Below are 26,989 nucleotides of genomic sequence, written 5' to 3' on the forward strand. Positions count from 1 at the left end.
ATATTAGATTAGCATTTTTAAAAATATTTATTATTTATTTATTTGGTTGCGCTGGGTCTTAGTTGCGGCTTGCCGGCTCCTCAGTTGCAGCACGTGGGCTCCTTAGTTGTGGCAGGTAGCCTCCTTAGTTGTGACTGGTGGGCTCGTTAGTTGTAACACGTGGGCTCCTTGTTGTGGTATGTGAACTCTTAGTTGTGGCATGCATGTGGGATCTAGTTCCTTGACCAGGGATCGAACCTGGGCCCCCTGCACTGGGAGCACAGAGTCCTATCCACTGTGCCACCAGGGAAATCCCCAGATTAGCATTTTTAAATATTTAATGAGAGACAGGGAATATGTTAAAGATCCTCACATTAAAAAAAAATAGATTTAGAAGATCATATCTTTTTTTGTTTTTTTAATATAGGAGCTTTGTATTTCGTTCTACAGTTCAAAGGTTTCCAACAGGCTGCTTCACTCCTGTAAGTATGTTGGTGGACAATTAACTCATGATGAATTTGATGTTTAAAATATGCCATGATTCCTTTTTTTTTTTTTTTTTTTGCGGTACGTGGGCCTCTCACTGTTGTGGCCTCTCCCATTGTGGAGCACAGGCTCCGGACGCGCAGGCTCAGCGGCCATGGCTCACGGGCCTAGTCGCTCCGCAGCATGTGGGATCTTCCCAAACCGGGGCACGAACCCGTGTCCCCTGCATCGGCAGGCGGACTCTCAACCACTGCGCCACCAAGGAAGCCCCATGATTCCTTTTTGATATATCAAGATTAACATTTCACTCATCGTAGTAGAAAAGCAATGAATGATTAATGTAGTTGATTTAAGATATACTTAAGAGCTTCCCTGGTGGTGCAGTGGTTAAGAATCCACCTGCCAATGCAGGGGACACGGGTTCAAGCCCTGGTCTGGGAAGATCCCACATGCCATGGAACAACTAAGCCCGTGAGCCACAACTACCGAAGCCCATGCACCTAGAGCCCTTGCTCCGCAACAAGAGAAGCCGCTAAAATGAGAAGCCTGCGTGCAGCAACGAAGACCCAACACAGCCAAAACTAAATAAATTTTTTACAAAAGATATACTTAAAATATATCTAAAGATACGCTGGGTATTTCAACGTAAGTAACCCATTTGTGTCAAGTTATAGAAGAAAAGTAAAGGCTCCTTTACTTTCTTTAGGTCTTGAGTCATATGACCTTCTTATTAAGGTCATCTCTAGTCACCTGTTCAGAATTTCCTGTCCCTCTTTCTTGGTTTATTTTTCTCCATAGCACTCATCACTGTCTGATACATTACATTTAAAAATTTACGTATCCTGTTTTTATCTGTCTCTCCCACCAGAATGTAAGCTTCATGAAGGTGGGGAGTTTTGCCTGTTTTTGTCCTGTGTACCTAGTGCCTAGGAAAATGGCTGGCACATAGTGTTTGTTGAATTAATTAATTATTTAAATCATCAAAGATATTCAATATATCACTGTATGAACAGCAAGAAAGAAAAGTTGTCCTGGTTTCTTTCCTTTAAAAAAGGTGAAAATGCTTTCCTGTTTCTAAAAATTTTCAAATACATGTACATGTATTTGATAAAAATGAACTCTTTTAGATAAGTAACTAATCAGTAGGATGCCAAAATACAAAAAAAGAAAGAATGAGAAAATATGAAGTTATTTTGGGGTGTTTTTTTTTTTTGGGGTGTTTTGATGGACTATGATTATTTATTTGTAACTAGAAACTTGAGGGGGAAAAGATACAGCAAGCATATGAAAGAGGAGTTGAAACAACTGAACAGAGCTCAAAAACAGACTCTAGAATATGTAAAATTTTTATATTTGATAAAGATGGTATGACAAATCAGTAGGGAAAGGAAGAGCTATTTTGTGCCAGGCAATTGATTAATTAACTTGTAAATATTAGACTCTTCAAACCACATATTATAATAAATTCCATATTGATTAAAGAATTAAATACTTTTTTTTTTGCGGTACGCGGGCCTCTCACTGTTGTGGCCTCTCCTGTTGCGGAGCCCAGGCTCCGGACGCGCAGGCTCAGCGGCCATGGCTCATGGGCCCAGCTGCTCCGCGGCATGTGGGATCTTCCCAGACCTGGGCACGAACCCGTGTCCCCTGCATCGGCAGGCGGACTCTCAACCACTGCGCCACCAGGGAAGCCCGAATTAAATACTTTTGAGACTATAAAACCAGGAGAAAATATATTAGCATATATCTAATTTTAGGATAAGGCTGATTTCTGAGATAACAGCAGTGGATGAATTGCAAAGGAAAAGAAGTCTTAGATTTGATTACATAGCATTTTGAATTTTTTGTACATCAGGGAACAAACTGTAAACAAAGTTATTAATAGGCAAATGTGATTTAGGAAAAGTATTTTCAACATACATGGCAGATAAATGGTTAATGGCCTTATCTGAAATTCTCTTGATGATTTATAGGAAAAACACCAATAGAAAAGTAAAACGGATGAAGGCAGTGAATAGACAATTCATAAAATAAGAAATTCAGATATCCAATAAAGGTGAAAAAATTTTTATTTCACTAATACTTAAGTGTGAGAGACTAAAAAGCTAATTGAAAACCTTCTGTATGTGGGTGGTGTGGTGGGCTAAATAATAGACCACAAAGATGTGCCCATGTCCTAGTGCCCAGAACCTATAAATGTTACCAGTTGGCAAAAACTTTGCAGATGTGAGTATGTTAGGGATCTTAAGATGGAAAAATTATCCCGGATTATCCAGTGGGCCCTAAATGCAATCACAAATGTCCTTATAAAACGGAGGCAGAGGGAAATTTAAGAAAGGAGGAGAAAGCAATGTGACCAGGGAGGTGGAGATTTGAGTGATGCGGCCAAAAGCCAAGGAAGACGGCACCACCAGAAGCTGGAAGAGGAAGGGAATGGATTCTAATAGCCTTCAGAGGGACCACAGACCTCTCAACACCTTGATTTTAGCTCAGTGAAATTGATTTGGGACTTCTGGCCTCTAGGACTATGAGAGAGTAAAATTCAGTTGTTTTGAGCCACCAAATTTCTGGTAATTTGTTATAGCAGCCACAGGAAACTAATACAGGTGGGGATTATTTCCAGGTGGATTTCACAGTAGACTGATAAGATGAGGACTGGCTTTTCCTCTCTGTAGCTCATAAATGTTTGTATCTGTTAGGCTTTCTCTTTTGAACTTGTCAGTTGCTTCAGAATGACTCCTCAGCCTCCTGCCTAGACTATAAGCTGGTTGCCCGTGTTCTGGTTATTGAGTGGGGGAACGGGCTGTGTTGGGGTGGTGGTGTCTCACCATTCGTTGTGCAGAAGTTCTCTCTCTCTTTTTAAATTGATTTACAATATTTTGTTAGTTTCAGGTATACAGCAAAGTGGTTCTGTTTTATATATATATATATATATATATATATATATATATCAGATTATTTTCAGTTACAGGCTATTACAAGATATTGCATATAGTCCCTGCGCTATACAGTAAATACTTGTTGCTTATCTGTTTTATGTGTAGTAGTTTATATCTATTAATCCCATACTCCCCTCCACCTTTGGTAACCATGAGTTTGTTTTCTGTGTCTATTCCTGTTTTGTATATAGATTCCCTTGCATTATTGTTTAGATTCTACATGTGAGTGATATCGTATGGTATTTGTCTTTCTCTTTCTGACTTCACTTAGTATGATAATCTCTAGGTCCATCCATGTTGCTGCACATGGCAATATTTCATTCTTTTTTATGGCTGAGTAATATTCCATTGTATATATACATACCACATCTACTTTGTCCGTTCATCTGTTGATGGGCATTTGAGTTGTCTCCATGTTTGCCTGTTGTAAATAGTGCTGCTATGAAAATTGGGGTGCATGTATCTTTTCAAATTAGTTTTCATGTTTTCCAGGTATGTGCTCAGAGATGAGGTTGCTGGATGGTATGGTAACTCTATTTTTAGTTTTTTAAGGAACCTCCATACTGTTCTCCATAGTGGCTGCACCAATTTACATTCCTACCAACGGTGTAGGAGGATTCCCTTTTCTCCACATCCTCTCCAGCATTTATTATTTGCAGACTTTAAAAAAAATTTATTTATTTATTTATTTATGGCTGTGTTGGTCTTCGTTTCTGTGCGAGGGCTTTCTCTCGTTGTGGCAAGCGGGGGCCACTCTTCATCGTGGTGCGTGGGCCTCTCACTGTCGTGGCCTCTCCTGTTGCAGAGCACAGGCTCCAGACGCGTAGGCTCAGTAATTGTGGCTCGTGGGCCCAGTTGCTCCGCGGCATGTGGGATCCTCCCAGACCAGGCTCTAACCCATGTCCCCTGCATTAGCAGGCAGACTCCCAACCACTGTGCCACCAGGGAAGCCCTATTTGTAGACTTTTTGATCATGGTCATTCCTACCAGTGTGAGGTGATACCTCATTGTAGTTTTGATTTGCAGCTATGCTGAACATCTTTTCATATGCCTGTTGGCCATCTGTATGTCTAGAAGTTCTCTTAATTCCTGTTTTCAGTAAAAGCCCCTGTCCTAACAGTGCCTGGGGCTCCTGGGTCCAGATCTCTGGCTCAGTCTCCCTGGAAACGAAAACCTCCATCTCCTACAGGGATGAGGAAAGGGTAGCTACCTGACTGCTGGGAGTAGGTAGGTAGGGACCTGGGGAAAAGACACTCAGGCAGTCTTCCTGCTTTCAGCCTTACCCTCACCTCCACCTCACAGGTGTCTAAAGCCTGAAATTTCTGAGCTTTTCTTGGATTCTGTGGAGCACATCAGCCTGCTTCTCATCAGCAGGCCCTCTCCACACACTGGGCTTTAGCATTCTCCACTCTGCTACCTCAGGGACCACTCCTCCACACCGTTTCACATCTTCCCCAAACACATGATCTCTGTTGGCTGTTGTCTCTTCGCTTGGTTGTGTGTGTGTGTGTGTGTACAGGTATATATGTCTGGGGGGAGATAGTTGTGCCTTTTTTATTTGATCGGAGAGGAATGGAGATAAATGCACGTGTTCAGTTCGCTTTGGCAGCAAGTACTCAAGACATAAGTTTTCTTCCCCCCCGCCACTGGCTGATACTGTATTTCCTTTGAAATGCATACGTTAAATGAATGCCATGAGTTAGTAATGATTTATTTACTGCTAGTAAACAGACTCAGTTAAAATTAATTTGGTTTTAGTTCAGGTTAGGCATCCTGAAGGATGAGCAGCCTGGTTTGTGAAATAGCACAAAGCAGTTGATTCTGACAGCTTTTGCCTTTGTTCTCGTTGCTTTACGGAGGAGAAGTTTTTCGGATATCCTTATTCTGCCGTTTTCATTGATGTCACCTCATTCATCCCATTTTATAAATAAAAGTGATTCACAATTTGGAGCATCCTGTCCTTCAACCAAATGAAAAGAATACTTTCATGGAAAATGTTCCAAGACAAAGAAATAGCTCGGGGATGTGATTCATTTCTGTCCTAAACACACACTCCCGGAGCAGACTTGCGGGTTTGTTAGATCCACAAACTTGTAAACCGCACAGAGCAAATGGCTTTGATCCCAACGGTGGGAGATGGTGGCACGCAGTGTGAGTGTGGTGAAGAAATGATGCTTGCTAGGAGAACATCACCCCAGACCTTCCGGAGATAAATGCATTAATCCTTAGGCCTTTATCTGGAAACTGATTTGATCACTTTTATCATTCAGTTTCCTTGTTCTAGTTAGTAACGTCATAGTCATAGAGCTGTCAAGGACTCTTAGAACTAGAAGAAACTTAACGATTCTGTTGGGGTCAGTTTTGATGATGGTGGTGACCATCATTCATTGGTTTTCTGGTGCCAGGCACAGTGCTCAGTGACTGACATACCCCATATCATTTCATCCTTACTGCAACGTGGGGAGGGTGCTATTTATCATCTCTCTTTGATAGGTTAGGAAATGGAAGTCAGTGGCCCAAGGTAGAGCCAGGACTTAGACCCAGTCTATGGTGACTCAGAACCTGAGCAGCCCCGTGAGTGAGCTTGACCAAGTGACTTGCTTAATGTCTTTAGATGTGTAGAGCTGATCTGGGGTCAAATCCAAGTGGCAGACATTGTACCGTCTCTGGAGTCACGACTCCCCACTGATGACTGAGGCTTATTCATGGGGCCGGGTTGGCCTGCTTGACCCCATTTGCAGTGGGATGAGTTCTCTCTCCTGCGAGGCCCACATGCCAGCCCGCCTACTGGGCCTTGATCATCGAAGATCCTTACGATGGAGGGCTGCAGCTTAGGCTCCTGCTGGGAGCCTTGCTACACTGGCTTTTCTTTTCTTTTTTTAACTTTTTATTTTAATAACTTTATTTATTTATTTAATTTTTTGGATGCGTTGGGTCTCCGTTGCTGCTCGTGGGCTTTCTCTAGTTGCAGGGAATGGGGGCTACTCTTCGTTGTGGTGCGCGGGCTTCTCAATGAGGTGGCTTCTCTTGTTGCGGAGCACAGGATCTAGGCACGTGGGCTTCAGTAGTTGTGGCTCGCGGGCTCTAGAGCGCAGGCTCAGTAGTTGTGGCGCATGGGTTTAGTTGCTCCGCCACACGTGGGATCTTCCTGGACCAGGGCTCAAACCCGTGTCCCCTGCATTGGCAGGCGGATTCTTAACCACTGCGCCACCAGGGAAGCCCTAAAAAATTTTTTATTGAAGTATAGTTTATTTACTATGTTGTATTAGTTTCAGGTGTACAGCAAAGTGATTTAGTTATACCTACACACATATATATACATATTTATTCTTTTTCAGATTCTTTTCCACTGTAGGTTATTACAAGATATTGAGTATAGTTTTCTGTGATATACAGTAGGTTCTTATTGGTTATCTATTTTATATATCTATTTTGTAGTGTATATATTTTAATCCTAAATTCCTAAAGGACATTTTCAACATGTAAAACTTCATAAGAATTACCTCCAAGATACCCTTTTTAAAGATGCCATTGGTGATAAAATACAGCAAAACAAAGGAGTAATCCAGAAAGAGTAAGGGATGGGATCCAGGAGAAAGTGGATCCAATTTGGGAAAGTAGTTAAAAGATGTCCCAGTTGGACCACTGTACAGCAGGCTGAGAGAGAAACCAATCCACATTTGAGAAAGAAACAAAAGAACTCCAGAAGGAATGTTTCTAAGGAAAAAGGGACTCAAGAACAGCTGATGTTGGGGCTTCCCTGGTGGCGCAGTGGTTGAGAGTCCGCCTGCCGATACAGGGGACACGGGTTCGTGCCCCGGTCTGGGAAGATCCCACATGCCGCAGAGCGGCTAGGCCCGTGAGCCATGGCTGCTGAGCCTGCGCGTCCGGAGCCTGTGCTCCGCAACGGGAGAGGCCACAACAGTGAGAGGCCCCTGTACCCAAAAAAAAAAAAAAAAGAACAGCTGATGTGATGGGAAAATTTAAGAAAGTATGTATAGCAAAGTGTGCAAGTGAAAAAACAAGGCACTAATTCACTCCAGGTAAAACAAAAAACGGTGCAAGACAAGAAATCATATTATATAACTTGACTCTGCAAGGAATAATATTTATTTAGTAAACATTGGTTAGTGATTTAAAATGCTATTTTGAGTGGATGGGGAGAGAGAAATAGTGGATAGAGCAAGACAGCCATATCTTCATTTATTCCAGGATGTCACCAAGAGATAATTTCTAAAATATAAGTTAAAGAATAACAATATGAACATGTTGTTTAGTGATAAGGAAATAACTTCCAGAAGAACAACTAAGAGTTAAAAATAGTTGTCTTAGGCTCTCTAGAGCCTGCTCAGACATGTGTGCCTAAGACATATGTGGAAAAGATGTTTCTAAGAGTGCTAGTTGCCTACAAGAATCAGAATGGTATCATTTCTGTGAACGAACTGTGTTCACCATCCGGTGCTGCATGTTATACACTCTTAAAAACAAAACCCATTAGGGAATGAAATTGGAGAGGGATGAGACCAAAGACTTCTGTTTTTCATTATAAGGCTTTTGGTTCCAGTTGATTTTTAAAACGATTTTTATCTATAAATTGAATAAAATATCTTAAAATTTAAGTAAAAATATATTTAAAAATTTAAGTTAGAATAAAAATGAGTGAATAAAATTTGGAAAATACAGAAAATTATATTTTTAAAATTTCCTATTACTCATAAGCAACCAATAATGTTAAGTAATTTTCTCCCGTTTTTTCTGTGCAGTTTTAAAAACATACTTGTGGTTATGCTACACTACAATTGTATATCCTTTTTTTCAATTAGTGTATGTTCCACTTTCATGTTAGTAGAAATCCTGTTAAACTTTCTTTTTACTGGGTAAATAATCAAGTTATCACATCTCAATTTATTTATTTTAAAAATCTATTTATTTATTTATTTCTGGCTGCGTTGCGTCTTCGTTGCTGCGCACATCCTTTCTCTGGTTGCAGTGAGCGGGGGTTAGTTACTCTTTGTTGCAGTGCACGGGTTTCTCATTGCAGTGGCTTCTCTTGTTGGGGAGCATGGGCTTTAGGTGCATGGGCTTCAGTAGTTGTGGCTCACGGGTTCCAGAGCGCAGGCTCAGTAGTTGTGGTGCACGGGCTTAGTTGCTCCGAGGCATGTGGGATCTTCCTGGACCAGGGCTCGAACCCGTGTCCCCTGCACTGGCAGGCAGATTCTTAACCACTGCGCCACCAGGGAAGCCCCACATCTCAATTTATTCACCCATTCTCCTGTTGATGATTAACCTCGTTTTCAATTATTCCTTATACAGGAGTCTTCATTATCTAAGTATAACTTAACCCACAAAAAAGACCTATTAAGGTGAACCTACTTTAAATGGAATCAAAATATCAGAGTAATCAATAAATTTATTGAACTTTACTGAAAAAGAGTTAAACTAAATGAACCTATCTATGAAACAGAAACAGACTCACAGACATAGAGAACAGGCTTGTGGTTGCCAAGGAGGGGGGCGGTGGGGGCAGGATGGATTGAGAGTTTGGGGTTAGCAGATGCAAACTATTATATATATAAAATGGATAAACAACAAGGTCCTACTGTAGAGCACAGGGAACTATATTCAATATCCTGTGATAAACCATAATGGAAAAGAATTTTTAAAAGAATGTATATATGTATATATAACTGAATCACTTTGCTGTACAGCAGAAATTAACACAACATTGTAAATAAATCATACTTCAATTTAAAAAAGTTAAACTAAAAATCATGAAAATATAACTGCAACTATGTACTAAATCATATTAAAAAAGGAAATTGTGTTGATTTTAATTTTTTCTGACAATATTTTATGATAGTATAGTGACATCCTTCATTTCATATTTGACATTCTAATGAAATCATAAAGTACAAATTTTAGAAAAAAATATTTGAAGGTTCATCAGTTTTCCCAAGGGTGTCTTCTTTGATATTGTAAATCATTCTTTACTGAAGTGCCAATAATGTCACAATCCTTGTCCAGCTTTTCTTTCTTTTTAACTGATCTAACTTTGCTGGACCCTCACTGGTCAATCAAAAACTGTTCCTGTGATTTAGGCACTTCATTACTTACATCAACTTCACAAAATCTTGCATTTTTTGGTAAAATTTCCATTTTCATGTGAAGTGGATTTGCATTTTATTTGCAGTGTGTTGTTGAATATTTAATGAGGGAGAGAAACTGACTCACAAAGAACCTCACCTGTCTGCGGTGGTGGATGCTAGTGTTAAGCAGGGAGGGATATTTGAATAGGATATAATTTTATCAGTGGTCAGCTCTTTGGAGAATTCTTTTGTGCTATGACAAATTCTGTCTACATTCACAGCTTTGTTATGCAAGGACAATGGTGCTGAATACATAGATCAAAAGACTAATGCTATGATAAGACAACGCATAAAGTCTTTTCTAAACTTGGGAATCATTTTTTATAGATCATCACAAATAGGATTTACTAGAGTAGAGATTATATACACGTTCTTGATCTGTTTAAAAAAGTAGTATATTAATTTATATATCTCCACCGGCAATCAAGAGAGTACTGGGGGACTTCCCAGGTGGCACAGTGGTTAAGAATCTGCATGCCAGTGCAGGGTATGTGGGTTCAAACCCTGGTCCGGGAAGCTTCCACATGCTGTGGAGCAGCTAAGCCCGTGTGTCACAACTACTGAGCCTGTACTCTAGAGCCCGCGAGCCACAACTACTGAGCCTGCATGCCACAACTACTGAAGCCCGCGTGCCTAGATCCCGTGCTTCTCAACAAGAGAAGCCACCACAATGAGAAGCCTGTGCACTGCAACAGAGTAGCCCCTGCTCTCCACAACTAGAGAAAAGCCCGCTTACAGCAATGAAGACCCAATGCAGCCAAAAATAAATAGATAGATAGATAGATAGATAGATTAACAAAAGAGAGTACCGGGACTTCCCTGGTGGTCCAGTGGTTGAGACGCTGTGCTCCCAATGCAGGGGAACTAAGATCTCGTGTGCCATAGAGCTCGGCCAAAAAAAAAAAAAGAGTGCCTATTTCACAAAATTTTTATAAATCTTGTTTATCGTTGTTAATTTGATGGTAAAAGAATGATATCTTATTATTTTAATCTGTAGGATCAGAGGCTACACATTCTAATTATTTGTTAGCCAGTTCCTTGTGGCCCTTCTTGCATACTTTCTGGCCACATTCTTTACCCAGCTATCTATTGGGTGGAGCTTTAACATTATTTTTTGTTGATTTGTATAAACTCTATAGTGAAGAGACATTAGCAGTTCTATTTGTGGAAGTTTTTCAGGGATTTTTGCCTTTTACTTTTTGTTTTTTTATGTACAGAAGTTTAAAATGTAAAATTTTTTTTTTAAAGTTTTTTTGATATGGACCATTTTTAAAGTCTTCATTGAATTTGTTACAACATTTCTTCTGTTCTTTGTTTTGGTTTTTTGGCTGCGAGGCATGTGGCATCTTAGCTCCCTGACCAGGGATGGAACCCACACCTCCTGCATTGGAAGGCGAAGTCTTAACTAGTGGACTGCCAGGGAAGTCCCTAAAATGTAAAATGTTTATGTCATCAAATTAGAGAGTTTGTAATCACCTTCTGGAATGCAAGATCCTTGAAAGAAGGGGCTGTCTTATTCAATGCCCCCAGCACCTAGGACAGTGCTCCAAAACTGTGTTGAATGAATGAATGAAACCTATGTATCCTTTCCTTTTCCAAATTTCCAATTTTCCATTCCTTTTCTATGTATCGTTTCCACCACTTAAAAAATTCCCTCCACAGACATGATGTCGCTTTAATATTTTTTGGGTTTTTTTTTGGCATTTTGGGTTTTTTTAACCAACTTGTCACTCTTTAATTCTTCTGAAATGCATTTTGTGTAAGGTCACAGTGTCACTTGAGCCCTGTTGATTTAGGACAGGTTGCCTCACCGTTGGTATACACGAAACCTACGATCACCAGAAATCTGACCTGTAGATCAGGTGCAATAGAGTACGACAACCTATAGACATTCACCAAGTCACTTTAAACCCTTTAGGGAATGAGGCAGGTTATAAAAGATGGATACATACAGGTGTGTATCTCTTCCTTCTTTCTTTCCATCATCTGTGAAAATTAGCTCATTGAAATGTGTTAATCATTTATGCCTAGAATCTCCAGGAGCAGCCTATCAAAAAAATGAGTGGATGACCATGTGAAGGCATGGCAGATTACTACACCATTTTTTAGTTGTAAAAAGTACAGTAACTTGGAATTTGAAAATCCTCTAGGGTCTTATGTGCCTGAAGGCCCCTCCATGTGGATGAGCCATTATCACTTGTTAAAAAAATGCAGCCTTCTTGTTTATGTCAAGGATTCCATTGATGAATTACACTTTGTCCCAACGTGTCGGTGGCTCTCAGGAGCAGCAGTTGGGAAGGGATTTGTCTGGTTGAAAGATGGTTTCTGATCTTCAGATTACCAATGTAAGGTTGCATACTTATTGGCTATTTCAGTTATTGTTGAAATAATAATAATTGATTATAGATCGGCATAATTGTTTTGTCCATAGGAAAGACTGTGAAGAGTGTTTATGTGAGCATTTTGGGATAGACACCAGAAGATATGTTCTACCAAAAGTAAAAAGGGCCCTTTTTTACCCACAGAAAAGAATTGTATTGGAAAATTCTACCAGCCACCATTCCCTTTTAGCACTTTGATAATAATGACCAAGGCCCTCAAATCCCCAGACCCAAAGGCACAGTTCCCTCATAGCAGGATTTTTTTTAAAGAGTAGAAAAACAAACTGCAACAAATCCCAGTCATTCTTTTTTTTTTTTTATCTTTGTGGTACACAGCCCTCTCACTGTTGTGGCCTCTCCCGTTGCGGAGCACAGGCTCCGGACGCGCAGGCTCAGCGGCCATGGCTCATGGGCGCAGCCACTCTGTGGCATGTGGGATCCTCCCGGACCGGGGCACGAACCCGTGTCCCCTGCATTGGCAGGCGGACTCTCAACCACTGCGCCACCAGGGAAGCCCCCCAGTCATTCTTATCCAAGCAAAGTGGACAAAGTAAAACTTGTCATTTTTGGTTTCTCCTCCCCTCATTCCTCCCTTTAATTTTAGCTTTTATAAATGACTCAAATTAATCTCTTGACCTACAAAAAAATTGCATGAATTTTGTTCCCTCCTGAATGCATTTCAAAATTCAGGCATTAAGGATAGCAGATATTCTGCACAACTTCTTTGAACATATAGGGGACACTGATAACTTTATTTAATACTCCCATTAAAGTAAGGAGGAGTGAGGAAGATTTTTGTCTTTCTAAATCTTTTTTCCCCAATATCTACTTGGACCATAACATCAGTGCTTTTCTTGTCTCTTGCTGGTGGGAGTATGTATTGAGCTATTAAAACTGTTTCTGTTAGCCCACTAATTCCATTGTGTGAAAACCCTCATAAAGTAATAATTTATATACAGTAATATTAATCTATACAAAGAATATCATCAAGGGATTATTTATAATAGCAAGATAACAATAGCAACAATCTTGTATTCAGGAGAAGGATATAATTTAAAAAGAATATTACATGGGCTTCCCTGGTGGCGCAGTGGTTGAGAGTCCGCCTGCCGTTGTAGGGGACACGGGTTCGTGCCCTGGTCCGGGAAGATCCCACATGCCGCGGAGTGGCTGGGCCCGTGAGCCATGACCGCTGAGCCTGCATGTCCGGAGCCTGTGCTCCACAACGGGAGAGGCCACAACAGTGAGAGGCCCGCGTACCGTTAAAAAAAAAAAAAAAAAAGAATATTACATATCTACACAAAGGAATATTTTACAGCTATTAAAACAATTATTGTTAAAATTTATAAAATAGTACCAAAAATATTTATGATCTAATGCATAGTGAAAAAATGCAAGATACATATTGGTATGTCTCTCATGATTAAAATAATGTAAAAAAATTATGTGTATGAAAAAACAGGAAATGCACCAAAATGCTTTTAGTTTCTATGCTGAGGTGTTATGATTAAGGGTGGTTGTTTGCTTCCTTTCTCTCTTTTGCATTGCTTTTATAATTTTTCAAAATATAATTTTTAAGAGTCAGAAAAATGATAGTTTGAAGAAAAGAGCCATGGAAATGGTCAACATAAAAATATTTGTTACTCTAATAAAAATAGTGCCATTACTACTATTTAATTAGGACTCAGTCATTCATATGATTTGGAGCTTCCAACAATGATTCGCTGAGCAGGTTCTTTTCAGTGATTACTTCTCACAGTTGTACATAAAGTGAAAAAATGAGACACACACATTTTTTCCGACAGTAGGAATAAAACCTTACAATGTCAAATGAAAAAATGGGTTTCTTTTATTTGATATTAGAAGTGTTTCAAGATGTTTCTGTATTTCTTAAAACCAGACAAGCCTATAAAAAATAAGGAAAGGGGCTTCCCTGGCGGTGCAGCGGTTGAGAGTCCACCTGCCGATGCAGGGGACACGGATTCGTGCCCCGGTCCAGGAAGATCCCACATGCCGTGGAGCGTCTGGGCCTGTGAACCATGGATGCTGAGCCTGAGTGTCCGGAGCCTGTGCTCCTCAACGGGAGAGGCCACAACAGTGAGAGGCCCGTGTACTGCAAAAAAAAAAAAAAAAAAAGGAAATGATCAGATAAACAGGGAATAGTCCATACAGACACAAATGAGCGTTATGTGATTTATCTGTTTTAGTCACATTTGATAGAAGTTTGAAAAGGGGATAGCAGATCCATGGCATACTCCCTGCATTAAAACTAGCGTTATGAAAGAACGCTGAATCATTTCAGTTATTTCTGCATTTAAGGAATTACTTCAATTAAAAACTAAGCTGCTAGTTTAAAATTCTGTGAGGAGCAGAAAAGTAATTAGTAAACATGGTCACATTGAAAAAAAGCCAAATGGACGTCTGACTGAAAGGAATCTGAAAGTTTAGATGAGTAAAACAGGTCCCAGTGTCAGTCTCCTCAAAGATGAATTCGCTTTTAGGTAACGTTTTTGGAAAGATATAACCTTTCAAATATAACTACAGATGTACTAGGGTTTTTAAGATGTACGGAGCTTCAGAGGTATCATCGATTCTTAATTTCAAATGTGAATAACTTTTGGCCCCTGCCAGGTTTGTTGCTACCCCACCCACCAGCAGGCATGTCTCCTTTCACTGAACCTGTAGACCGATAGTTACAGAATTCTAGAATTTCCCAAGTTGGATGCGCCCTGCCACATGCCTCCTCCTGAATTCCCACAGAGGTAGCTCTAGCTCCTCTCTTTGCCCACCACCGCACAGGGTTCCACCCTCCTTGCTGGGGCATCTGTTTTATTTTGGGCAGTGTGGTCCAGCTATCACACCCATCCACCACACCAAATTTGGGGGAGATAATTTTTACCACCACGTCTAGTAATTTCAGTTTATGTTGCATATTTCTTATGTTTTACATGTGTATATATAGACATTTGGGGCCATACATTTTATCTCTGACCTTTTCTCTTTTCAAGTATGATTCGTTGAAAGTTGTTTGTGCCTAGGATCAGTAGGGACGGACTGTGTGCTCTTTCTAGGTTCCCTTTAGCTTTATGATTTTAAAGGAAAATAGCGTAGAACTAAGTACTGATACCTCCCAGCGCTGAGAAGCAAGGTCAGTCACTGGTTCTGGCTTCTGCAGCTGCTAAGTCATTTGTTTCTAACCCTACTGAGCCTCGCTTATTTGTCTGTTAAGTGGAGGTAATAGCATTTCCTCCACGGGGCTGTTGTGAGCATCAAATGAGAGGGTATGTGAATGAAGGCTGGGAGCTAGAGATGGTGGCAGGGATGGGGTAGCCCTCTGGCCGTGCAGAAGGTCCTTGGGAGCTCGCGTGGGCAGTGGTGGAGACTGAGTCTGCTTCAGACCAGGCTGGAGAGGTGCCCTGGATGACCGGCACACCTGCCTGCAAACGAGAAGACTTCAGGAAACTGAGGACTCGTAGATTGGACATACACAGGTTATATTTGACAGTTTACATCTGCAGTTAAATCGTAAAACCATTCTTAGTGTTAATACGCATGTGAAAAAACAACAAAGTGGTAACTGTCACAAGCAAGTTGAATTTCAGGTCCCTAGCCCTGAAGGGTTAGGGACAGGAGCCTATGCACTTTTTATTTTATTCCTCTGATGCTGTGAATTTGTCCCAACAGGGTTAGAATAAACAATATCCTCCTTTCAGGCTTGCCCTGAGGCCCTGCCCCTTTTGATGTTCCCTAATCCTTTTTTTTTTTTTTTTTTTTTTTGCGGTAAGCGGGCCTCTCACTGTTGTGGCCTCTCCCGTTGCGGAGCACAGGCTCCGGACACGCAGGCTCAGCGGCCATGGCTCACGGGCCCAGCCGCTCCACGGCATGTGGGATCTTCCCAGACTGGGGCACGAACCCGTGTCCCCTTTATCGGCAGGCGGACTCTCAACCACTGCGCCACCACGGAAGCCCCCCATTACTTCTTATTACACAGACCCTTCCTCCAGCCTTTTTGCCCTGCAAACTCCTCCTCCTCCTTGTTCTTTTGGTCTTAGCTCAAATGTACTTCTTTAAAGAGCTTCTCAGGCCCCTCAGGCCAGGTCAGTGTACCCTCTTACATGCTCTCATGGCACCATATATGTCCTCTGTGTGATACTCCACACATTCATCATATTTTTGTAAGGTAGACATTCCGTACTGGAATGTAAACCCCATGAGAGTCGGAAACATGCCTACCTTGTCAATTAAGACTGAGTTCTGCTGCCACTAACAGAGCCCACAGGTAACAATATTAGAAACAAGATAGGAACTTATTTCTCTCTTATATAAAGTACCTGCAGTAGGCAGTTTAGGGCTGGTGTGGTAATTCTGCAGCATCAGATTTCTGTGTGCTGCTCTGCTAAGCATTGCTTCCAAACCCATGGTCCCAGAGAGCTGAGAACATGGGACCAGCGAGCAGGCAGGAGGGCAGGGACGATGGATGAGCTGCCCCCTCCTTTAGGATGCTCCTTAGAATTTGCATACACCTGTTCTACCTCCATCCTATTGGCCAGAAATTAGCTATGTGGCCACACCTAGCTGCAAGGGAGGCTGGGAAATTCAGTCTTTATTCTGGGTGGACATGTGCCCAGTTTTAAATTGTCCTAATACTAAGGAATTAGGAGAACAGAGATTGGGAGACAATCATATACCACTGTATTCCCAACTCCCAGCACAGTGTCTGGAACATTGTATATTGTTTGAATGAACTGAACACTTATGTATTCATTTGCTAGGGCTGCCATAATAAAGGACTATAGACTGAGGTGGCTTAAACAACAGAAATGTATTGTCTCTGTTCTAGAGGCTAGAAGTTCAAGATCAAGGTGCCAGCAGTTTCGGTTCCTTTCGAGTGAGGGAAAGTCAGTTCCATGCTGCTCTCATAGCTTCCTGTGGTCTCCTGGCCATCTTTGGCATTCCTTGGTTTGTAGATCTCTGCCTTCATTTTCACATGATGTTTTCCCCGTCTGTGTGTCTCTGTGCCCAAAATTCCCCCCTTTTAAAGGATACCATTCATATTGGATTAGGGCCTATCCTAATGACCTCATCTTAACTTACTACATCTGGAGTGACCTCATTTCCAAGTAAGGTCACATTGTGAGGTACTGGGAATTCCAAATCCACAGGTCTTAAGAATTTGGGGGGAACACCATTCAACACTCAACATAATTCAACACACCAAAAACTCATAGGATTTATGGATTTGGGAGAACATAATTCAATACACAAAATCGTGGGGTAATTTCATCTACTCTCACACAGTCTTTCAGAGGCACCTGGCACCTCTCAGTTCCTGAGCGGTGTTGTGTAGATAAGCCAATTCCATCCTCTCAGCCCTGGAGGAGGAGTGTGTTCAGTGGCAGGTGAGGGGGTGGCAAGGCTTTTACCAAAGGCCTACAACGGTACTAAGCATTATTGCACATTAGGGGTTGGAACCAAATTGGTCAAGAAGACCAAGGTGGAGGCTATGGTATGTCTTCATGGTACGACACGGTCCCGGGAGCACTCCAGAAAAATGAGTGAGACCCATGCATTCCGAGTCCTTTGCAGTAAGTGGAAAACTCCAGCTCTTTGTAACATCCCACTGAAATCAAACTGACGTAGCACAGGCCAGGTACACCAAGGGCCTGGTTTGGAATCTTGAAGCCATGCAGCTAGCTCTGCCCTCACTCAGCACCATGCTAGCTCCTCACATCTTCATTTCTTCTTTTTTGGTGTTTCTGTTTGCCTGTGTCCCTCACTGGACCATAAACTCCTCTAGGTCCATGATAGTATTTTATTCATCATCAAGTACTGTCATACATAAAATACTGTGTAATCCCTTAAGGTTAAGATTGTCCTCAAGTAGAAACTCAATTAGATAAGACTTTTTCAAAGGCAAGAGAAAGATATGATCATCTTACCAGGAGGGTTGAGATGTAATCATGCCCCGAATCGAGGAATGGGAGCTATAAAAGGTTCCTGTCGTTTCTTTTGGCAGCAGTTTCTGGGATTCTAGGAAGGTGATAATTCTGTTCTCCCTTGGCACCAGATGTCAATGGTCTTTGAAAAGTTTAGTTTGGGAAACCCAGAGTTGCCAAAGCATGGCCCTGATGATAGGAAGGTTTAAGAAATGGTCCATCCAATTTGTGCAAGAGGTGCTTAGTACTGCTTGATGAACCTGGGTGCCACCCTTCACCCACACATCGTACGTAATGTGGTCCACAGTTCTGGATCATGCTCAGAGATTGCCAGCAAACCAGAGAGCAGAATCCCCAACTTCAGGGAGGAGTAGGACACAGTTAAATGTCCTTCTTTTTTTTTTTTAAATCGATATATAGTTGATGTACAATATTATATAAGTTACAGATGTACAATATAGTGATTTACAATTTTTAAAGGGTAGTTATTATAAAATATTGGTCATATTCCCTGTGTGGTACAATATATCCTTGTAGCTTATTTTATACATAATAGTTTGTACCTCTTAATCTCCTATCCCTATGTTACCCCTCCCTGTTCTCCTTGTTTTAAACACCCCTCTCGTTGAACCAGGTCCATTTCTCAACACACATTCAGAGGCATCCTGGACCAAGTCCCCTTCCCTCCTTTCAGCTCTGCCCACTTGCCATCCTCGGTTAGGGCAGAATCGGGGACTCTGCTGGAGCTGCTTCCCGCCCATTGCAGGGCCCTGGCCTGACCATTACTTCTCACTTAGAGCAGGATTCCTGTGGCTTCTGGAATATGAACTTGGGCCCATATCCACTTCCTTAATGTTCCCCACTTAAAAGATCCCATGTAACGCATGGGGGGCAAATAGCATTTAGTAATTTCTTTCTGCCCTAAGTCTCAGGCGCTTTGATTCATATGACCAGGCACATGCAGGGAGGCTGCTGGATGGCATAGGCACACATCAGGGCTTCGCCAGGCCTGGCACCTGGCCTCCCAAGCAGCTCATGACTTGGAAGCTTAGAAGTGAAAGCCACATGAGGCCTGGGGGGAAAGGGTGCAGGTCACAGCATTTCTTAGCCATCCCGCAGACAGCTAGGCTGTCGTAGGCGTAGAGTCAGTGGTAGCACCCTCAGCAGCATCTTTGGCCCCAGCTACCACTTTGGCTTGAGAGCTTACATTTCTTACGGCCAAACCAAAGGGACTTTGTGCAAACCGTTCCTGTCCAGATTTCCCCGCCTTTCTATGCCTCTGTTCTTATCGTGGCTTGGACTTCTCCAGTGGGAGTGCAGAGGTTGGTCACGTCGTACGGAGAGCCTTGCCCTGACAGCGATCTTTGTCCCATGGATGCGTCAGGTTGAAAACACTGCTATTTTCATCTCTCTGCCACGAATTGTAAAATGATGAGGCGCATCCCTTGATTATCAGATTTGTGCTTGGCTGATAATAACAGACTTCATGCGTGGTGGATAATTGAGAATGGCAGCCCTAATTATATGCTGCTGTACCACCCAAAGGAGAGCAGGGTTTTGAAAGCCTTGCTCTTAAATCCTGAGAAGGGGCTGCAGTTGGTGCTTGTTCAGCCAAAGCCATTGAGCTACCTTGTGGCTCAGCCTCATATGTTACAGGATCTTACAGGAACATTTCTGTTCTAACCTTACTGCTCATTTTCTTTCTTTCCCTACCCCCTTTTTCACTTACCCAATTTCCATATTCATTTATCTATACATTAGGTATAATTTTTTTCATATTTCAAGAGTACTTAAGTCCATCATAGAAAAATTAGAAATTGCCAATATGCAAAAAAAAAAAAAAAGTTTCTTTTTACTCAACATGGCACCACCTGGAGAAAACTACTGTCAGTGACCATTCCATTTCCAGTTTTTTTAGGCACACTGTTTAAAGCTTGCATTGTTAACAATATTTGGGAATAGTGTTTATGTCCCTAAAAATTCATCAACCTGGATGGCTGGATGGAAGAATCACAATTTATTTAACCAGGCACACGTCTTTTAGAAACAATGTTATAGTGAATGTCTCTGTGGCCAAATATTTGCACACATTCTCAATTGTTTTCTTAGGAAGAATTCCTAAAAATGGAATTGATGGGTCAAAATGATAAATATATATTGTCTTTAACTTTGTACTGTAGAAAGTTTAAAAATATATACCACAGAGACAGAACCCCCATGTACCCATTTGAAAGTGACCAGCTCCTGGCCAGTCCATACCCCACCCACTTCCCCTAGTTCCTGTGTTGTTTAGAAACAGATCCAAGACATCATTCCAGAAAGACTCTTCTCTGTCAAATAGCACAGGTATTTGAAAATGGGAGAGGAAAAGAAGTGAATTGCTAGAAAATAAAGAAAGGTTAACATTTTGTCTATGTTATCTACGGTGCTGTTTGGGCTGTGTTCATTTTCCTGCCATACCTGGGCTCAGGACTCATCATCTGTCTTCTGGGTTCCCGCAGCAATCTTGTAACCAGACTCCTTTCTTCTTTCTCTCCCTTTGGATAGGTATATCTGTTTTTAAGCTGTTTCATAGCTTGCCAAATTGTGTGCTTCAGAAAGGCTAATCAAATTAATACTTCCACCAAAGTCATATAGGAATGTCCACGCTGTGGATAAAGTTTTCCTCCCTCCTTTCCTCCCTCCCTCCCTCCCTTCCTCCTTCCCTCTCTTCCTTCCTCCCTCCCTCCCTTTCTTCCTCCCTCCCTCCCTCTCTATCTTTCCTGGCCCCCACAAAAGTATCTCTTTGTTTTAATTACACCTTATTTGGCTATTAATGACCTTAAAGCCCGCCCCAGCCCCCAGTTTCCTCACTGCATTTCCTCTTTGTGAATTGCCTTTTGCTAACTTTTCTTTTGATGTGTTTGTCTTTTTAAAATTGTGTTCATGCATTTCTGTTAACCTCATAGCATTGTATCAATACTTAGGTCAGTGAATTGCTGTGAATACTTTTTTTTTTTTTTGGACTAAGAGAACATATACTGCATTTATATGAAAGAATAAGCAGGTTTTATAAAGCTAACAGCTCAGAGCAGCAAGTCACCGTCAACAGAGGGACAAGAATGGAGTGAGGCCCGCAGGGGTGGGCAGGGGGCCTGGGAGAGAAGAGGGCATCCAGGCAGGGGCAGGGGAGACTTTCACAAGTCACCTAACTCCAGTCTTCACAGTCATCCATGAGGCAGGTAAAGCAGGTATTGTTCCCATTCACAGTGGCTCGTGCCAGGGCACACCTTAATAAGATCTTCCGAGCCCCAATCCAGGGATTTTTCTACCCTGTCACACTGATTCATATGCTTATTCATAAAAGGCAAATATAGCATCAAAATATATCTGATATCACTATTTATGAAACACTTAAAAAAATTTTCTTTTCTACAGCATCAAGGCCCAGGACCAGGTCATTATAACTTGAAAATACCTTCAGTAAGTTCTGTTACTTCCTGTTTTCAATCCAAAGTACCTCGATTCTTGCCTGCCTGTTCAGTAAGTATCTTAAAAGACAGATGTGATTGTAGGTTTTGTGGCTGGTGGGTGGGTGGGGAGTGGGCATTGGGTGTCGGATGGGGGTAGCAGAGTTATATACAATTCTAGTATATATACACTAAAATTGCTTATCAAGGCAGCAAAGGGCATAGAGCTTCCTCGGCAAGCCCTCGGCCAGCTTCAGGCTCAGAGTGACTCCAGACCTGAAGGCCGTGGCTGAATTATGGGTCCAGTTGCGAACAGCCAGCGCAGTAATTAGCCATCGGTGTTATGTCCTGGATGCTCTGGGGGGAAACTCCTTTAGCAAATTGAAGCCAGCAGTGGGCACAGGCTGCCCCTGCCCATCCAGAACTGCCATTCTTTGTGTATGTGTCTTCTGGGAACAAAAAGTCACAGCAGAAACATTATGATTGAACCAAAGGGGACCATTAAGGCCTGAGCCATCATCCTGCCCCCAAAGACTCGGGACAGACAGGGAAGAGGCTCAAGTTCATGGAGATACACAAAGAAGGTGGATTCTGGGAGTGTGCGAGAGCCTCTGAGGCCTAGAGAAGACCAAGAAAGATGGCAAAAGCATAACATGGAGCTTATGAAAGTGGCTAGGGCTGTTGTTCGTTTGATGCTAAAAGTTTGAATTCCCCTGGCCTTGTTGTTCCTAGCCAGCACCTCAGTCTGAAAGTCCCCCAAACTCGGTGGTTTGTAGCCTTATTGGACACGGTTAGGAAGACAGAAACACGAATTCTGCTCATAAGAAAACGGCACCACCCCGGGGTAGGGGGCGAACAAGGAGGGTGGGAGGAGCTGGGGCGGTGGGCAGGAGACAGCTGCCTGCAGGTCACCTCCCCCAGCACCCCCTGGGTTGTCCCAGGCCATCTCGCTGCAGAGCTGCCAGCTGCGGTGCTACAGTGTGGCAGCGGTGTGGTCTTTCTCTGGAGGAATACTGGGGAGGCCCCACCAATAGTATTAAAAACACACCAACAGCAGGAGGCTAGTGGATCCCCTTCAGCGGGTCCTCACACCCTAGCGGCATTATCATGACCGAAACACAGATTTTTGTCAGAGCTCACAGCTCCTCAGGAAGTTGGAGCCATGCTAACCAAACTCCAGGGAGACTGATGGAGAAGCCGCAAGGTGTGGTATTCATTTACAAGTGTCCGGCAAGGGGGCTGGTGTCTGGGGCCGCTGCTCTGTGGAGCGTCTCCCCTTGTAGGAAACTCGGAAGGAAGCCAACGACAATCAGAAATTTGCTTGGTGACAGTGGAATCAGGGCTGGGGGCCGGAGCCGGATGTTCTCAAGGTCTGAGAACCACACCCAGTAGCCTCCTGAGGGGTGGCCTTGCGAGGCCCAGGCCCACGAACCTCCTGTTTGGGGACTGGCCTTCCAGGACTCCACACGCATGCTGCTTCCTCATTAAGAGCACTAATAAAGGCTTCGGCTTCCTTTGACGTCTGGCCAGGAGTTGATTAGATTTCCAGGCTGCTCCCCTGCTTTTGGCAAGGAAAACATCCTGTCTAAAGCAGCGTCTGCAGGCAGCTGATCTCATCCACTCTGGGCTGACGCTCTAGTAATCCTGTTTCCACTCTCACTGTTTCCTGAAGAGATAACAAACTGCAAGGAAGGATGGCAATGACAAGTAGGTGATGATAGGGGATAATAATAGCGGTGGTGGCTAGCGTGTGGAGCAGTATTGCTGCCAGCCTGGTGGTGCTGTCTGTCTTTCGGGGCCCCTCAGTGAACCTCAAAACCTCACTTGCTGGGTGAGGCGTGGGAAGCACGTGGCCCAGGGTCATATTGAGCCATTGGTGGTGGGACTAGGACTCAAACCCAGCCCCGTCTGACATTAAAACCCTTCCCTTAACGATACCCAGAGACACCAGTGTGTCTCCAAGATAAAATATTGGGGCGTTCAAGAATATGTGGGTGCACCTCAGCATGGGCAACACTGACTTCAGAAATCAAAGTCTTCGTCTATGAGAATGACATTCATTTATGTCTTATCACTATAGAAGAGAAGCTTTCTTTAAATAATTGGCTAAATAATTTTTCAAGAATTTCATCAAAATGAAAACATGGCTTTTCAAAATTAGAACTCGTCAGTCCCTTGAGAATACATCCCTCTGAGCCCGAGGTCCACAGCCCCTGGTAGTGAAGCACCTTACTCTTATTACACTGGGGAAAACGATGGAAACACACGAGTTTGGGCTTTTGAGGTCAACCACCCAGGTTCAGAATCCATCCTCTCCAACCCTTTACCACTAGACTGAGGTCATTGAGGGCAGAGGGCGGGGGGTGGGGGGGAGACGCTGGCATCCCCAGGGACAGGGGGTGCCCTGGAGAAAGCGTGCCTTGAGGCGAGGGTGGGATGTGAGCCCGCCTCCCCTGGGCTGTCACTTGCTTGTCCTCTCTTCTCTCAGCACCTCTGCAGCCTTGGGGAGAGCCGTGGACAGGATCAGGTCTCAGCCCCTAGGACAGGCTCTAATTCCAGGGTGCACAGGCCCCAGCCCCGGCCACTGTGGCCCTCACCTCCCTCCGTGGGGAGTTGCCAGCCACGTCTGAGCGCACAGCCAGGCTCAGGAGGCTTCAGGTTCTGGTGTCACTATCTCATCACTCCCTGTTTTCTGTTGTGTTTTCAGAAAACGCCAGGCCCAGGAGCGTACACATCTTCAGCACAATTCCCCAAGCAGCCCCGGACCATAGCCAAAATGGGCCGAGAACACAGCCTTTTCTTCAACAACACAATTGGCTTTTAAAATAAACCCATCTTGGCCCTAAGCGACTTTGAGTTTTAGTAAGTTCTTATGTTTAGAAGACTCTATTTTGTCTCTTCTTTAGGAGGGTTTGACCACAGACCATAATCGATGGCCTGTGGGGACCACCCAGCCCGCTTATCTGGAAGAGTCCCAGCAAAATGTCCAGTTCACGTGCAGAAGTTTCCTGGTTTGAACAATCAGTTATATGTTCCCTCTGTGTGTTGTCAGAGGGTGTATCCCCAGAGGCTGTGCCCCTGGGCTGCTCTCACAGCACCTGGATGGGCCCTGATATGTCAGGTGGGCTCTGTGTGACCTTGGGCTCTCTAGCTGGGTCTCCACTGCACTGGGGTTAACACGCCTCACAGACTCATGGAGACTTTCTCGGGGGGTCGGCATTCAGCCAAGGCCAACCCGAGCTTGACGGGATCCCAACAGATGGTTCTTTCTCTTTCTCAACTCCCTGAAGAGAACAATATTGATTCAACCCGAGGAGCATTTGTGGTTTCAGGTCAACAGAAATATTTTGAGGATCTGCTCTGTGTCAGGTGCTGTGCTGGGGTTAGGGAGTGGAGGTTGAAACAAAGATGAACAAGGCATGTGACCGAGTTTAGGGAGGGTTGGAGGGGAGACGAGGCCAGAAAGGTAGTTTGGAATAGTTCCTGGCTTGAGGGAGGCTTTGGAACCCATGCCAAGAGCCTCCTTCCGGTCACCTTGTGTGTACAGCTCAGGGGTGGCCGTCATGTGGACGGCAGCTCCACCAGCAAGACAGGCCCTAGTCTCGGGAAACTGCGAGACCACCACGCCCCGCGTGTGGAGGAGCAAATTCTGACAACAAAGGCCATAACAGGCGCTCAGAGCAGGGACAGGGCAGCACGGCCCGAGCGGGGAAGGACGGCTGGGTGCAGGAGGCAGCTTGGCTGGTACCCAAGGGACCAGGAGGCCGAGATAGGCAGAGAGGAGAGGGAGGAAGATGGAGGGCAAAGAACCCCATTTGGGCGAAAAGCAGGAAGAAACATTTGCTGGAGGGGAACAGAGGGAGCCTGGCCCAACTAGAGTGGAGGGTGCAGATGGGAGCGGGAGGGGGCTTGGGTAACACCCAGACCACAGGCCAAGTAGTCAGTCCTGCTCTGGGAGCTCCAGCCAGACAGACCCTACGCTGGACAGCCAGGGTCTCATGAAGAATGGGCAGACTAGAGTCATTAATCAATAATAGGAAGGAATCTTTTTAACTAAAAGAAAGAAGAAGAAAACCTAACATAAATCCCTATGTTTTATTATATTAAAAGAAAACCCCAGCTCTCTTCTCTAGTCATATAAACACCATTATATAGCAGGCGTTGGGCGCAAGGAAGAGGTCATCATCTCCCTGGGTTTATCCACGTCTCACATTCGTGGAAGAAACTCCCTGCACTGTGTTCCTTCAGAGCAGAAAACGGCCCCTTGGAAGGTGAGGCAGATGCCTCAGGGGTGGCAGCTCCTGTCCCACTCCGATCCGCACATGGCTGCAGGGCAGATGGGTGGGTCAAAGGCCCCTGCGGGATCAGAAGGTAACGCCGGCAGTTCTGACAGAGCGGCTTTCTCTAGGAAGCAGCATGTCGGGTTGTGCCTGGCGCTCAGGGCAGCAGTTCTAGAGAGAGGGAGGTGAGAGGCGGTCACATGTCTTGGGGCTCGTGGGTGGAAGGTTAGGGGAAGCCCTCACACTGGCAAGGGCAGGAGGGAGCTTGTGTTGCAGCTATGTGGGATATCTCCCCGACAGCAGTGTGAACCAGGGGCGGGCAGGGACCGCCTCTCTCTCCCTCTGTCTCCCCTCTGCTTCTCCCTCAGGCCAGCCTCTTCCTATGCTTAGGGTCTAACGCAGCCTTCTCCTTGCATCATTTTCTGAGCCCATGCCCTAAAGAACGTAAACAACCCCTCCTGGTTCCAGTATCAGGTTCCCAGGAGAGAGAATCCAGTTGGCCAGCTTGGGTCAGGGGTCCACCCTTGGGCCCTCCAGATGTGGCCAGGAGGGCCTAGACCCTTGGTGCAGACATAGCTGCAGGGGCCAGCTGTGCCGGGATGGAGGGCAGCTCCACTGTGTTCTAGAAGAGAATGAAGACCCTTTCAGAATAAGGAGAGGGTGTCTCCTGCCTGGCCTGCAAGAAGGGGGCTTGGGAGGCCTGCAGAGACGTCACCTGGAGGTGGAACCGCTGGAGAACACTCTGCAGGGCCACCCTTGAGTCTCCAGTCCATGCACTAACTTTGCCCTTCTCCTGTGACTTCTGTCTTCTTTCTGTAGCTGGGGGTACCCCAGCCCTGTCCTCCTTTCCAGTCTTGCCACCTGCCCATAATGCAGCCTCCCCCTCCTCTGTGTCTCCTCTGTGGTGATGTGACGGAGGCTTTTCCCTAGGTGCTAGCAGAGGGGCTGGCAGGCACCAGGTGGTGAGGAGAGCAGTGTTTTGCTTCTCTTCTTTGACATATTCCAGCATTTTTTATAGTAGCTCATACAGGTAGGGAGAGGCTTTTCCAAATAAACCAGAGGGATTCTGGATGGCTTTTTCCCGCCACAAGCCTAAAAACTGGGACAATGTTGGAAGTGCAAGGCCTCCTTCTGTCCTTTCCAACATGGACAGACTGGGGTTGACTTTGAGCTTGAGCTTTGAGATTAGGATATAAACACCTAGCAGCTACTGCTGTTGTATGCATCCAGTGACAGGTCCAAACTGACTTAGAAAAGCCAAGAGCCTGCAGATGGAAGGGAATGTGGTGTTTATCCTACGTCCCGAGGGGCCTTCCTTGCAGGGTCCCTCCTCCATCCCCCATGGACCGCTGTGACACTGGCTTCTCGAGGTCTGGCCCTGGCTTCCCTGAGC

General features: G+C 44.1%; 1 protein-coding gene across 1 annotated transcript in view; it reads left to right on the forward strand.

Annotated features, from left to right (window-relative positions):
• Positions 1 to 24,145, forward strand: part of STPG4 (sperm-tail PG-rich repeat containing 4) — a 40,940-nt gene extending 16,795 nt beyond the window's left edge. Inside the window, 4 exon segments of the mRNA XM_065890824.1 lie at positions 407 to 461; positions 21,285 to 21,389; positions 24,024 to 24,123; positions 24,126 to 24,145. Coding sequence (XP_065746896.1) covers positions 407 to 461; positions 21,285 to 21,389; positions 24,024 to 24,123; positions 24,126 to 24,145 — 280 coding nt within the window.
• Positions 24,146 to 26,989: the final 2,844 nt, after the last annotated feature.

This window comes from Phocoena phocoena, chromosome 14 (assembly GCF_963924675.1).
Source record: "Phocoena phocoena chromosome 14, mPhoPho1.1, whole genome shotgun sequence".
Taxonomy (NCBI): domain Eukaryota; kingdom Metazoa; phylum Chordata; class Mammalia; order Artiodactyla; family Phocoenidae; genus Phocoena; species Phocoena phocoena.